Below are 16,063 nucleotides of genomic sequence, written 5' to 3' on the forward strand. Positions count from 1 at the left end.
ATCTCAAAGATATTTAATTTTGATTATTAGTCAAGAAACAAAAGTTGAAATATTCACAAGACATTCTAATCCATCTACGAAAAATTACTCTTTTATCGATTATTGTTTTTGGTTGCAAAATATCAAACGCTTGAGAAAGAAAAATAAATATTGCAAGAATACAGAATTACATTATATAATTATATAGTGTTGAGAACAGATGCGCGTTGTCTGTTACAGATATCAACAAAGGAAGGAACAAGAAAGACAAGAATTCACTATACACGTATGATCGAGATTCGCTGGTTCGACTTGGTATCTTCGCCGGACGATTTAATGTTATTTAGAAAAAGAGATCGCAAATCTCTTGCAACTGTCGTCGTTGACGGAAATTTTTCGAAATCTTAAAAGGAATGGTAGAGTTTAATATATGTCAGAGACAATTTAATTGATGAAGTGGAGAACAAGTGAGAGAGAAAGAATGACAGAAGAGACTCTCAGGTCTTCCCATCGAAGAGATGTCTCAACTACATCTGCGTTGCACCAAAAAAAAATACTGCCGTTAATATATAAAACAAGGCCTTTGTACACACGTAACCCTGTATGTACCACATACGACATCACGCCGAGAATCCTAAGGAAAACATCAAATTTCATCGGCAATATACAATTAATCGAGAAACAACGGAAAAAACAAACATTCACTGATTACTATATACGTTTTTGATAGCATTTTCTATCACCGAATTACGAGCTTTCTATTCTTTCTATATTACCGAATTACGATTGTATTATCTTACGAAACGTGATTACACGATAAAAAAAAAAAAGTGTAATTGATCGATCCATTACTTTCGCGACGACCAACTATATTGATATACAGGGTGAACGCCAACTTCCATACGAGTACCTCCGCTTTATTAATGCGATTTATACTTATTAACGAGCCATTCGATGTACGAATGTATAAGAATCACCGATTGTCAGGAATGAGAGTATTACAATTTAAAAAATTTTAAAAATGTTGCAACGTCTTCGCAGCGTTACATATTAGCCCAAATAAAAAAATAGGTCAATTAATTAAAAGGAAATGGCCAGGCATTTATTGTGTTGAATTAAATTCTAAATTTAAAAAATAACGAATATTGTTTTTTAAATTTTTTAATTCTTTTCAATTTGGAGTAATTTTAAAAGTACGCGATAAGATTCGATTAATCTGATTTTAAAATCGACTTTCCACGAACAATGTTTCAAATAGTGCCAATTCTAGCTTAGTATTTAAGAACGTTGTAAAAAAAAAAAAAACTTGGGAGAGCAAAGGAAGACAGGAATGTGTTCCTTTCTATCCTAATTGAACGTATTTGTGCGCTATATTAAATAGTATTTACGAATCGATCATTCGAATAAGCGATTAGCGCCTTAACTATGTAAATAAACGCTCTTCACGAAACGGCACTTTTATCGATGTGATCGTAAAATACGCTAGCGATTATGAAATATCATGCGTACGCAAAAGAATCGTAGTATCTATTTGCAGACAGAATCGATAAGATCGTATAGCATAGCATAGCGCGATCTCGATAAGATCACGTCTTCTCGCCGAAAATTCAACGTCTCGTTTTCATCTCGAAGATCTCTTCCGTAACATGAGACTGAACAATGAGATTAACGTGAACCGAGTACGCTTACATTGAATTCTGCCAAAGAAAGTAAACGGTTAGTCGTTCGGACCAAGCGACACTTTTCATCACGCCAAAAACGGAGACATGCATAACGCGCGCGACGATCTTTTTCCATTTTCTTTTTTCCCCCACTTTTTTTTTTTTTTTTTTTTTTTTTTTAATAATGAGAGATAAAGACTTGCTTATATAAAATTATCTAGTCGGCTGTTTTTATTAAGGCATTATACGAATATGGATAAGTCTCTTAGAAACTTTATGAAAATTTATGATACAATGTCCCTTATTACTTTATAACGTGTTATCGCGTAGCTGCAATATATTGTATATACATAAATGACATGATCAGAATGTGATTTTTTGAAATTATTAAAGCACGACTGCGCGCTTATTTTGAAGGACAAAGATATGTGCCAGCACATTACAGTGTCGATATCCTAATATATTATCTTACAAGGAGAAATAGATGAATTGAAAAGAATTGACAGAAAAATTTATTCTGTAGAATTGGATTTCTAATTTCTGAAATTAAGAAAACTATTTAAGAATTGTCAATTCTTTGTAATTCATTTATGACAGAATATGACTCCGTTTGAGTAATTAGAACGAATAATTTTTGGAGGAAGAGAGAATACGTGCATGTTTCATTTCATCGCCTCAATCGCGCAATCATAAAAACAAGACTGTCCGTTGAATTTGGATAAATATAAAATAGATCATTTTGGAAAAACGAAAACGTATATGTAAATGTTTACTCCATCGTGCAAATAGAACTGTAAAACCAAGACTGTCCATTCGAATAACTAAAATAAAAAAAAGAAATGCGGAACAAAATAAAAATGATATTTGACGAAGAAATTTAGTAAAATAAAGCCATTTTAACAATTCTGAAATTTGTATACGCAAAAGGAACGATCTACTAAGAAATATGTATACACCTACCGAGAAAAGAAATAAAAAAAAAATACGATACACAATGTCTTAAAAGTTTAATACATATCAATGATTTCATAAAATTAATATTTGAGTAGTATATAGTTTCCTTCTCTAACACATTCAATTTTATATTAATCTATATAGATTCAAAATTGAAATAAGTATAAAAATGTAGCTAAAGCATGAAATATTTATCCATATAAAAGGAGTGCTTTATCATTTCTTTATTCTATATAAATTATGATTTACTAAAATTTTTTAAATAAATATTTTAAACAAAACAACAGATATAATTAAACTATTTTTTTAACTTTTTTAAGTCAACAAATATATATATTTTTTAAAAATGTCTTATATAAAAATAATAAAATTATTTAAATTTTAATTAACCTTAATTTTACAATTAACTCTGAATTGGACATAATTTAATCAAAATTCTGTCATTAGAAAAGTCATCATAAAAATAAATTTTGATGTATATGTTTAAAAAAAATGTATTATCTGTACTAAAAATTCTGAGAGATCTAATAAAGATAATTTTAGACTTTTGTAAGTAATTTTTAAATCAAAATTTAATAATTAATTGGGTCAAACTAATACAAAATAAAATAATCAAACACAAATCCATTTATTATTTTAAATTTTAACTACAATAGTATTAAATTTTCAGTAATCAAATTATAGTATTTGTCAACGTATTGTAATCTTTTATAAAGGAAAGTAATATGATGCAGATTATTATTAAATAATAACGATTTGTGACACATTGAATTACTAATACAAAAAATATTATACTATAAATAAATAATATAAAATATAAAAACATATTGTTAATCACGTTCTTCTTCTCTCTTGAATATTAGAAATAAGAAAAAAAGTTACTTATTAAAAATAAGCTTAATGCAAAACTATTATGTCGAACGAGTATTAAAATCTACATATGTGTGTACTATTCCTAAACCAAAATGTTACTTATTAAAAATAAATTTAACAAAAAAACAATTAAATAAGCTTAATAAGCAAAACTACCATGTCGAAAGAGTATTAAAATCCGTACATGTACTAGCAATCAAATCAATATAGTAAAATATGACACATTTTAGTTAAATACTTATACATATTTGTAAATATAAATTATGATAACGTGATGAAAATACAATGATATTTATAACTTAAATCATAATATATGTGACGAAAATGTGTCTGTATGTCATACTAATCTTCTTTCATTTAATTGAAACATTAAAGTCTTCCTTATGATTGAAATATTTTGTTAAATAATAGTAATGATAATGATAATATTAAGAAGAATCTGAAGAATTGAAGTTGAAAATGAATAATATTTCACATTTGTTTTCTTCATAAAATATTAAAAATAAGGAAAAATTCACTTATTAAACTCCTTATATAAAATTGCATACAAATAACATTGATTTAAGTAAACAATTATGCTAATTATATAAACAATTAGCTAGTATTATTTTGATCATATATATATATATATATATATATATATATATATATATATATATAAATTAATTGTACTCATTGTATTTCTTAATCCATAGAGTGTCGTGGCAATTGTTTTGCACCAAAATAATCTTTTGTTTTGCATGTAGTTCTATGAATATTAAGAAAAATCATTAAAATTAATTAAAAAAATATAATATTTCACATTTGTTTTCTTCACTAAACATTAGAAATACGAACAAATTCACTTATTAAAAATAATCTTTACATAAATTGCGTGCAATTAAAATCAATTTATGTAAACAATTATCTTAAATAAACAATTTTCTAATTTGTTTCAATCATATATATACACAGTGTAATTGTTTATATATATTAATCGCAATATTGCGTAATTTAGTCGTTCTTATTATATTTTTAATCCGTAAAGTGCCAGTTTTTATTCTTGATATACATATAGCTCTATGATGAAGATGCTTCATTAACATATTTATAATCGCGTGCGATTATCTTAATATTAAGCATTGGTATATAAGAAAAAATAAAATATAAAAATTAATCATCATTTTTTTTAACAACCGACAATGAATACAATTCAAAGAAATACTTACCGAGCAGAACGTGGAAGATTGTAGTAATATCTTTAGACCGTCGTAGGTCGGGTATAAGCTTATTAAACTCAACATATTCCTGGTCGCACCAGAAAACCTCTAACTGAGCAAAAATGTCGTGACTTACCAGAGATGCAGAAATTTCTCTTGACCTAATGGTAAAAAAAAAATATTTTCATTAAATATTAAGTAATTCTTTGTCAATCGAACTCGTATTTGAACTTAACAATGTCATAAATGTCGTAAAAAAGAACTGATAAAATTCTTAGGATAAAACAAACGTTGAAACTTTTTTAATTTCCAAATAATTTAATTTAATAAGTAGATATATATATAATATATATATATATATATATATATATATATATATCTGTGTGTGTGTGTGTGTGTGTGTGTGTGTGTGTGTGTGTGTGTGTGTGTGTGTGTGTGTGTGTGTGTGTGTCAAGAAATTTGGAAGACATTAAAAAATATTAAAGAAATATCGAAACACACATTGAAGGAGAATTAAAAGATTTATGAGACATTAAGATGTGAGAAAGTTAAGAATAAAATATCAAATAATTTCTTAAATTTTTGTTTTCATATCTCATATGAAAATAATTGATATTGAATTGAGTTTCGATGTCGTTGAACTTTTTTGCGGTGCATGCTTTTGAAATACCTATGCAATGATGTTTCTGATGGTGATCATCACTAATGCTTCACGAGTGTCTAAAGCATTGGGATAATAATTCATTATTGGGATAATGTTCGCAATACTGCCTAAAGCAGAACTATCGGCCGTAATCGTAGCGTCTTTTCTAAATGTGCTTAATTCTGTAGGAAGGTTTAGTCTGCTCGCTGTTTCTTCCACGCGTAACGCTTCTTCGGCTAAAAGTAAAGGTGAGTATAAATTTATTCTCACAATAATACAATATAGTTATATCTAATAAATGTCTAAACATAAATTTACTTTGCATCAGTTCAGCAGGTACAATTCTTTCATCTATGCTCGATTTGAATGATCCGGTTATATGTTTCTTAAAGAGATTATGTAAAATATCTGCACATTGTTTCCCATGTGAAAATTGCTTTAAAAGGTCATTTGCCGGTGTAAACCGATGTATTTTCATTAGATCGGATTTCTATAAGTAATCGAAAAGTTTTAAAACCTGGAAATTTCCTTCAAGTTAAAATTTTAAACAATTTGATTGTTATCTTTCCGATTTTAAGAAATTTATATATGTAGAAATATATATATATATATTTCTGTAAAATTCTATATAATTTAAGTACTTACTCTGCATTTATAATGTAAATCCTGACGCCTGATTTTTGAATCAGTTGCTTATTTAAAACGAGCTTCTTATCAATTATTTTTTTTAATGCTTTAGATACAAAGATCCTTGGGGTGGCATCTAAGCTTGAATCAGAAACTACATCAGTAACATTACAAAAACATTTAAAAAAATATGAAACATAAGAGATGACCTTACCGGTGGTCTAAAAAGTTTCATTATTGCAATTTCTCCACGTATATGACTTTTTTTCAAAAGTCGTAGATCACCCTCTGAATTTATATGTATTTCTATATAATTTTCTTTAGCAATTATTATATTTTGGTGTTTGGTTGAGGTAAAATTTCCTTATAAAATAAAAATATGTGAACCGGTTAAAAAAACTATATTAGCTTTGCGATTTAATGAAATTTAATGAAACTTATCTGTCGCGCAGGCGATAACGGCTGTTGCTTTGTGCGTTGTCGCTATATATTTATACATTTCTTTTCCGATCTAGCATTAATTATTTCTGGCCAGTAATAATATATTTATAGCAAGACGTTGCGCTCGCCAGCCTCGTGTTTACGGCCTCAAGTAAAATTAACTTTTAGCTACTGAATAATTACAGACAGATAATATTTTTCTATCCCATATTCTCTTTCCCTATATTAAAAAAAGATAATGAAATAAAGCTAAAAAAATGGTCATAAACAGATCATATATGTACATTTATAACGTACGTATGTATCACTTTTAAATCTCATACTCTTCCATCCTATTAAGATAACCCCACAAATAGGGGATGGAACAGGAATAATTATTAAAGGTTTTTCTTTTACTATAGAATTTACCTTTCCATTCCGATTCCAACGTATTTCTTTAAGTTTTTTTTCCCGCAAATTAAATAGATGTGTTGCCACACATATATCTGCAGACTTTTTATAGATGAAGAATAGTGTAGGTTCAGGGCATCCATGAATAAAATCAACATCTTGTATTCTATGTCCACATGGCGATAAAATATCATTAAAATGAACGACAAATGCCTCCAATTCTGAATTGTCTTTATCCAAGAGTATAATCTTACAGACACCATCGCGTAATCCGAGAAAGATTACACGAGTCTTTGGATCGATAACTGCTTTTTGGAACTCAACAATCTTTGTAAGGATTTCTGGTATAAGCTGTCGTATTTAAATGAGCTTTTGTTATAATTTGTACGTTTCTTCCTTCTATCATACATTCCAATATCCAGAAATTTTTTGAAGACAATTTTGTGCGCAAACACGCAAAATCGATAAAAATCGCGATTTTTCTAAAGTTCAAAGCTGATGGAAGAGTTGGGTCGACAATTGTGAGATTTTAAAGTGATACATACGTACGTTATAAATGTACATATATGACATTTATGACCATTTTTTTTAGCTTTATTTCATTATCTTTTTTTAATATAGGGAAAGAGAATATGGGATAGAAAAATATTATCTGTCTGTAATTATTCAGTAGCTAAAAGTTAATTTTACTCGAGGCCGTAAACACGGGGCTGGCGAGCGCAACGTCTTGCCATAAATATTATTACTGGTCAGAAATAATTAACGCTAGATCGAAAAAAAATGTATTATATTCAAACAATATTAAGGTGTGAAACTTTTTTTGTAATGACCAATATATTATGTGAAAACAAATTAAAGTCAAAAAACCATTAATATATCGCAAATTGATAAGGTATAAAAATATTGACGGAAATATCATTGCAAACGCAAAATATTCATAAAATCGATCTATCCCGAAAATAACAATGTAAATTAAATACGTACGTTTCGAGCTCTATTTTGAGTCTTCATCAGCGCAAATATAATAAGTAAACTTTCTTTGGCGAAGATATAAATAAATAATAATGATATACATAATAAATGATATACATAAAAATAAAAATAAAAATAAAAATAAATAATGATTATGGACAATCTCCGACGAATGTACAGTTCAAATTTAAAATCAGGAAGTCAACAATAAAAATGAGTCGCTAATCCGTGAACATTGTGTCGAATGCAATGGCAGTTGAAACCTGCAAGTATCGGGGGGTGTTGGAGTAAAACGCATAAAAACAATTAGACTCGAAAATCCCTTAGTAACTAATTAAATGGTCACTCACGCTTATATATATATGTTAATTTACGCGAGGAATTTTCTCAGAAAAATTTCGATTTAGCATTAAATGAATTATTAAAATCCATTTTTCATATTTTCTGAGTTTTAAACATTCTAGTTTTATTGCAAATTACACTATCTCATGTAATTATAAGTCTCTTATTAGTAAAAACATGATAGAATGTAAAGAAACTATATATTATCGGTATAAAACGAGTACGAATCTTTGATATACACAAACATCAAACATAAACCAGATGGAAATTTTTAAATAAAAGCTGTGACCTTTCCGAAACTGAGTTTTTAATAGGGGTAAAGTTGGTTTTAAACTACACTTATTTCACATTTAATCAAGTTATATATAGACAGACATTTGCGACCCCCATGGGCTCACCATTATTACCCATTATTGCTGACATAGCTTTACAAGATTTAGAGAAGAAAACTCTGAACACACTACATTATACTCCTCCGTTTTATTTTAGATTTGTTGACGACATAATTATGGCTGTCCCATCTGAGTCTATTGATTTTACTCTTAATACACACACATATATATATATATATATATATATGTGTGTGTGTATTTTACTAACAACAATTAAGAGTTTCCTAATATAGAATTTTTTACCAGGAAAAGTTTTTCCGTTAAAAAAATTAAAGTATATAATGTTTTCTTAGACAAAAGTATAACATTTGTGGGCTTTCTATTTTTTTAAAAACATTATCATTAATTATTTTACTTATATTTCTAACAAAAAATGTGTGTATGATATGCATACAAAATACTGCCATATAAAATAACATATTAATGTGAAAATTCATAGTATTCCTCGTATCGTTAAAGAAGGAGAATTAATAATATTATGCAAATTAAATTTGATAATGATGCATAAGATACTTTATTGTCTAGAATTGCAAAAAGTTTTCCAGTTATTAAAACATATTAAAAGAAAAAAATAATGTTCTATGTCTGTACATTAACATGTATTTTATTTTGATAAATCTAAAAAACCAAGTTATTTTAATATGATTTTATAAATATAATCTCTCTTTCATATTTTATAATGTAATATTTTCGATTTGTGCTTGTATAAGAGTTATAATATTCTACAAGTTATTGCATTAATACAATTTGATTATTAACATTATTCGAATATCTTTTATGTTAACTAATAATATCTTTTGCAAAAATAATAATCAAAAGACATGTATCAGTTGAATACACGAAATACCAGTAAAATATACAGCAATGCAAAGTCCATTTAAATTGAAATATACAAATATAACACAATATGTATTTTCTTAAATACTGTAGTATATTTCACTCTCTTCCATTTATTTGTATGAGAATTATTTACATAAAAAAATTAATACGAAAAACTACGATAATTTATGTCTTGTACAAATAAGTGATCTATTGCTATAAAGTTACTCATATCATTATCTCTAATTCATTATCTTATTAAATAATTATAATCGCGGTTGTACTTTTTTCTTATTTATACTTTTTTTCTATTTACACTAAACTAAAAAAAAGATCAAATTTTATTGCCATAGATACTATACTCTCTTTCTAAGGACCCAATGATAAAGTAGTGTGATGATAAATGGATATTACCGTACTTGTGATCGTGCTATTTTTTTATATTCAAAAGATAAGGATATATAGAAAAGAGGTATGACCTTTGTGCCATATTTGTGCTTTCCATTTGTAAAACAGATATTAAAAACCATACTTGATATTCTGGGACACGGCAAATTCCCAAACAATTAAAAATTTTTCCAAGTTGGACTAAAGGAAAAAAATATTTAGTACTAGAGCAGTCGAGAGGGTGAACAGTTATTTAGAAGAATAATTATTCTCCGTCTTATTTCTAAAAGAAGAGAAAAAATATTTTTTTATGACGATACAAAAATAGATTTTTTTCTTCTAATCTGTATATTACTAGTACTAACTTACAAAGACACACATTTTCCAGTTGCTTAAAAAGGCTTAGTGATTAAAATGATCATTTTAATCGCTGGTTGTTTTAATGTCAAAATGCTATAAAAAAAGCATATTACAGATTGCAACTTAAATGTATATAATGTATCACAGAAGCATACTGTAAATTTTGGTCGAATCTTCACCTTTTAAACTATAACTTTGAATTTTTTCTATTCTCGAAATCTTTATGTACACACTGATATATTTTACAAGAAATCGCTGGATTATTTCAAATACAGCATAGGCGAAATAGATGCAATAATATTCATATTTTGTTTGAGTCGTGTAATATGTTTCTAAAATATAATTATTGCTAGATAATTATGTACATAATTTATCTTGCAATAATGTATTTCTAATATTCTCTTAATTAAAAAAAAATCGCGTAACTTATGAATATTCAATAAATATAAAAATTGTATGTCTTAAAAATGATGATTGATCAAGTTTAATCTCTCTCTGTTTTTATCTTTTTTATTACAATCTCTAGAAAGATAGTTTAAATTTTTTATATGTATATGTATACGCCTGCATATGTATAATAATGTATTAGTTATAGCACAATTAATATACTATAATTATGTATAATAAGATAATGTTGTGCATAGATTGCATTTTTTGTAAGTAGTGCACTTATTTTACAAATTTTAAGATATACGTCTTATACATGTTAGCTTTTTTTATATTGCATAATACTGCCAAGTGACAGATTCATAGTAACAATGTGTATTAGCAGCAGTATTTGACAATTTACTTTTATTATGATTTTTATATGCATTTTTGTACAAGACATTTTTAACATTATTTCTTATAATTTGCTGAAATAAAGTAAATTTAGTTATGTAACTGATACAATTAATAACATTACTAATAACAGTCGAGTAAGATAGTGTATACATTGTTTATATTTTTTGATGTTAAACTTTCATTTCGGCATATAACAACGTGATGTAATTTTAATTCCACTACTTACAACTTTTGCACTTAATGAAGATCGCGCGTAAGATGCGAATTATTCTTTTTAATCTTTCCTATTTTTTAACAAAATCATTGAGAATGCTATAAACCAAAGTTATAATATATTATAATCTAAGATAACATGTACGTTTTTTTGTTATGGACTATTGCAAATAAGTATACAAAGAATGAATGTATGAGAAATGTAAAAATATTCTAGTCACCACGAATCTGCTTCTAACTTTTATTCGTACACGCGAATAAAATGCTCCGAGAGATAGCGTATAAGCAAAAAAAAAAAATCTTAAATAGAGCGGATTAATGAACGTATGAATGAACGAAAAGGCAGTAAAGATAGAAAAGAATGAGGATATGAAAGTAAAGAGATGCAACTTAATATTGTCAATTTAGATAGAATGCAAAAAACCAAACGCGATGCGAGAACAGGAATTTCTGTAGAAATTACAAAAATATATGTATATGTGCTAGGATACAATTTCAATTATGAATAATTTATAAACATTTGTCTCTATTTTCGTATGTATAATAGAATTTTTTATTTATGTACTAACATAATGGCAGCATAAGAGAGCATCCCATTCCTATTATTAATTTTTCAATTTTATGGATTTTTTACGAATTTTTTTTTCTTTTTGTATATATATATATTTTTCTTTTGTATATATATATATATATATATATATATATATATGTATGTATGTGTGTGTGTGTGTAATTCGCGCGTTTACTATAAATACATATATGTAAATCATTGTTTATACTTTTTATTTATGTGTGCACGCGTGTGTATAAAATACATTATATTATCTTGTTATAAATATAGGATTTGTTATCTTGTATATGCAATCGATATTTTGTATTGCGAAAAAGTAGGCTCTTGTTACGTTTAGAATATTTCAAATGATAACTTCCAAAAAGAAATAAAAGATATATAGTTTTGATAATAATTGTTTCTGTATTGTTAAAATATAACAAAATACATCTTTTGGACATTACAAATGTTTCAATGCTTTCTTTTATGGTTTTTTTGACCTTTACTTTTACTATTTCTTCTACCATTTCTTCGGCGTTTTCTCTCGAGCAGCTTACGTGCTTTTAAGATTTGTTCCGGTCTCTTTAGCTCATTCTTTGCTTTAACTTTATCCTTTAATTTCTGATTATGCCGCGCCCAATGTATATTTGCTGTCGTTCGTACTATAATAAAGCAAAAATAGCATTCAGCATTTTTTATACAGTAATTAGAATCAATCGATATGCAATATAAAAGAAAAATTTGTAAAATAATTATTGCGATTAAATTTAATATTTTGTATATTAACTTACAGTTTTGCATCTGTAAAGATTCTTCCTCATTATCACTCTCGCTGTCATTTTCATCAACTTTACTCTTCTCCTTCCATATGTTATACCGATTAGTTTTATATGTAGCAGGTATCCATACACCTGATTCGGTACGTATTTTTTTTGCTTTTGGATCCTGTTTTGATAAAAAATATATAGTAAATAATTATATTTTCTATGATAAAAGATTGTATATAAACATATATATTAATAATATATGCACCCTATCAACGGTGACCATTTTCTTTTTCTTCCGATCCCATTTTTTTAGTTGCTTTTGAAGATGTTGGCCTTCTTCGTTGTCTGCCATTAAATCCATCTGTGCCTTATCAGCTTCTGTGGCAAATGTATTAACGGCTAAACTGAAAAAACAAAACTAATGTCAAATAGAATGAAGATAATTGCGAGTAAAATATTTTTAATAAATTTACTACTTATATAGAATATTTAAAAATAACAAAAGTAAGTTAAAATATTAAGTACGTTGTAATAGCAATTCTTACCCTTCTTCTGTATGCTTGTCTGGTGCGGAATAAGGTATATAATATTCTTCATCTCGCTTTGTGTGCGTTTTCTTTTTCTTTGAAATTTTATACAAGTCGTCGCTATTCCTTTTTTTTGGAACTACTACTGTACTAAATGCAGCATTAATTTCTTCTGCGCTGCTGGATGGTAGATTAATTTTTGGAGTCAAACTTTCTATAAAAATTTTAAAAAATTCAGTCATATTATGTTACATATATGTCTATAATATATGTATACAATATATAATATAATTTACTAGCATATTTACTTGATGCTATGTTAATCTCTTCAGTTTTACGATCTTCTATCTTTTTGTGGAAATTAAGGATATTCTCCTTGTGAAATATTCGTTTCACCTTCATCACTTGGTAATCAACTGAATTCGACTTTGTACCAATCTCGAATATTGTCTATTGTTTGTATAAAAGATTTAAATATTAAAATTGAAATATATAACATTTTATTATCTGTATGAAAAAAATCATACTAACTCCCTGTGGTCTGTAGTTTTTCATTCTGGATATTATATCTATTGCCGTAGGAGAAACATCAGAATACTGCGGTAGAATTCCAGCATCATTTATACAAAGTTCTTTGACTCTTTTAACACTTTCTGTTGAAGCACCTGGTCGCGATTTGATATATCGTTGGTAAGCGTTGTTACACACCTTTTGCATATTTAACTGAAAATATAAATACTTAACGTAATAAAAAGAGGAAGAAGAGAATTGACTATATTAATTTATGAACCAATATACTTACAAGATCTGTCGAGTTGTTGTGCCAATTTATTAATTCGCCTAGCTCCTCCTCTATCATCGACTGTGGCATTTTTCCCACAGCAGATTCCGTATTTTCGATGGATCCTGTACTCGGCATTATCGTTAAAGGCCGACCAAGAAAGAGATATAAATCTAAGAGATAAGGATACTCGTCCGAACTCACGATATTATACGCTGTTCCAACACGTCCAGCTCGAGCGCATCGTCCTAGAAAATAAATAATTATTATAGCTGAATACAATTAAGCACTTGTTATATGTATTTGTGATCTTTAACATAGTAATTAAGTATAATTAAAAGTAATTACGAACATACATACCTACTCTATGTACAAAGAGTTTAGATTTTGCAGGAAAATTGAAGTTAATCACACAATCTAGATATGGTATATCTATTCCTCTAGCAGCAACATCGGTCACTATAAGAACTTTTACTTTGTCAGTTTGAAATTTAGCCGCGTTAATTTTACGCGCGGAAGGATCCAGATTCGAGTAAATAAAAGTATTAGAGATGCTTGCTTTATCCAATATCTGTACATAAATCATTTTATTGTATATTTGATTATTCAATTTTAAATAACTTGTATGATATATTTAAAAGTTAATTATTATTAATGATTACTTGGTGAATATATTCCACATGATGCATAGTTTCTGCAAATATAATTGTTTGTGAATCAGGCTTAATAATCTTTTTTAATAAGCACAAAAGTACAGCCAATTTTTCTTCAGGACGACATGTTATAAACGATAATGTTAGCCCTTCTGGCAATTTATTCTCAACATCCAAACGAAGTAGAACCGGATCGCTTAGACCAGCTTTTGCAAAGTCTACTAAGATTTTGGGCAAAGTAGCAGAGAACAATAACGTTTGACGCGATTCAGGTAATCTGTTTACAATTTCTTGTATCTGTTCTCCAAAGCCCATTTCAAATAGTCTGCAATGCACTCTTATCTTTAATATACTTAATACAAGCACAAATATTAGAAATAATACATAAGAAAAAAGTTATTACCTATCAGCTTCATCAAAAACTATATATTCGATATTTTTTAATTTCAGGTCCATTTCTATACATATATGTAAAAATCTCCCTGGTGTAGCAACAACGATATCAGGATTCTCATGAATTATACTAAACTGATTATCCATACTATCACCACCCAGTATCACAGCTGCCTTTAATCCTGTAAATCTTCCCAACTCCTTTATAAATTTCAATGTCTGTAATGCTAGCTCACGTGTGGGCGATAATATTAACGCACGTGCACCAGTCTTTGCTTGCCTTGCCTTGAGTTTCTCGAACAAAGGAATTAAAAAACAAGCAGTTTTTCCACTACCTGTTCTAGCCATTGCTACTATATCTCTTCCCTCGAGAGCTAATGGTATAGTCTATTGAAATATAATTTTATATTAGTGCTAAACAAGAGGACTTATCATTTACTTAGAATACTTCTACAATCTTAATTTAAATGGAAATATCTCATTTTTAATAACATACCTTTCTTTGTATAGGTGTAGGAATCTTATAGCCTCGTTTGAGGATTCCTTTCAATACTGGAAAACTGAGAGCCATGGATTGAAATCCTCCAGATTTCTTGGAAACCTTCATTCTATATTAAAAATTTTATTACAAATACATAAAATAAATTTATTGCAAATAATAAATAGATATACAGAGATTTTCTACAACTCCACAAGATTTATTTTAATAAGATTTTTTTGATTAATTTGTGTGTGTAATCAATTTTTTCTTAGCAAAAATATTGAGGATAATAATAAATTATAACAATGCAATTTTCTTATTTGCACTATTATAAATTTTTTTAATTATCAGAATTGAAAATTCGAGTAAGGTGATTTAATTTAAAATTAACTAAATATATATAATCCTGCTGCTTGTCTTTGTAAAATTTAATAAACGAAAAATTCTTTTTCAATTCTTTATAATTCAAAAATTATACAATGCGATACTTTTACTAAAAAAATATAAATTTAATTTTATAATGAAATGTTATTATAATTAAGATTTTGAATAAAATATCTTGCATAGAGAAATGTATTAAAGAATATATAGTATAAATATTGTCTAAACATATTAATGCTATAAAAATATTAATGTTGAACTAAAAATAGATAATGCTTGCTTTTATATAATATTATAAATGTATTCACACAATATTGTGTACAAAAATTAAATCAGTACTTATAATATTTGTTGTGAAAATTTTGTGCGTTATATTCTCCTCGGCACGACACAGTGGAACATAACCTAAAATAATCACATGTACAAATCGACAAATTACCGAGTGCGTTCGAAATGATTTGACGTTACAAAAACTTTTATAGGAAACTTCGAATG

At 27.4% G+C, this 16,063-nt stretch overlaps 2 protein-coding genes across 7 annotated transcripts in view; one reads left to right on the forward strand and one right to left on the reverse strand.

Annotated features, from left to right (window-relative positions):
- Dscam3 (Down syndrome cell adhesion molecule 3) overlaps window positions 1-2,643 on the forward strand; it is a 106,107-nt gene extending 103,464 nt beyond the window's left edge. For all 4 annotated transcript variants that reach the window (XM_072887548.1, XM_072887550.1, XM_072887549.1 and 1 more), the window contains one exon: window positions 220-2,643. In XM_072887548.1, coding sequence (XP_072743649.1) covers window positions 220-271 — 52 coding nt within the window. In that variant the 3' untranslated portion in view covers window positions 272-2,643. The remainder of the gene's footprint in view (window positions 1-219) is intronic.
- Window positions 2,644-11,786: 9,143 nt separating this feature from the next.
- On the reverse strand, window positions 11,787-15,961 carry LOC140663900 (ATP-dependent RNA helicase DDX54). Of its 3 annotated transcripts, none has more exons than XM_072888455.1 (12): window positions 15,849-15,961; window positions 15,203-15,314; window positions 14,717-15,093; window positions 14,323-14,638; window positions 14,021-14,231; window positions 13,682-13,908; window positions 13,411-13,602; window positions 13,188-13,329; window positions 12,898-13,093; window positions 12,618-12,756; window positions 12,377-12,530; window positions 11,787-12,247 (listed from the first exon to the last, which is right to left on the reverse strand). In XM_072888455.1, the coding sequence occupies exons 2-12, from the start codon at window positions 15,311-15,313 to the stop codon at window positions 12,057-12,059; spliced, it is 2,256 nt and encodes a 751-aa protein (XP_072744556.1). In that variant the 5' UTR covers window position 15,314; window positions 15,849-15,961; the 3' UTR covers window positions 11,787-12,056. The 3 variants fall into 3 exon arrangements, with proteins under 3 accessions (XP_072744556.1, XP_072744559.1, XP_072744557.1); XM_072888458.1 differs by having other exon boundaries at window positions 15,908-15,930; XM_072888456.1 differs by having other exon boundaries at window positions 15,877-15,900.
- Between the last annotated feature and the right edge of the window lie 102 nt (window positions 15,962-16,063).

The sequence above is a fragment of the Anoplolepis gracilipes genome, chromosome 3, assembly GCF_047496725.1.
Source record: "Anoplolepis gracilipes chromosome 3, ASM4749672v1, whole genome shotgun sequence".
In the NCBI taxonomy this organism is placed as follows: domain Eukaryota; kingdom Metazoa; phylum Arthropoda; class Insecta; order Hymenoptera; family Formicidae; genus Anoplolepis; species Anoplolepis gracilipes.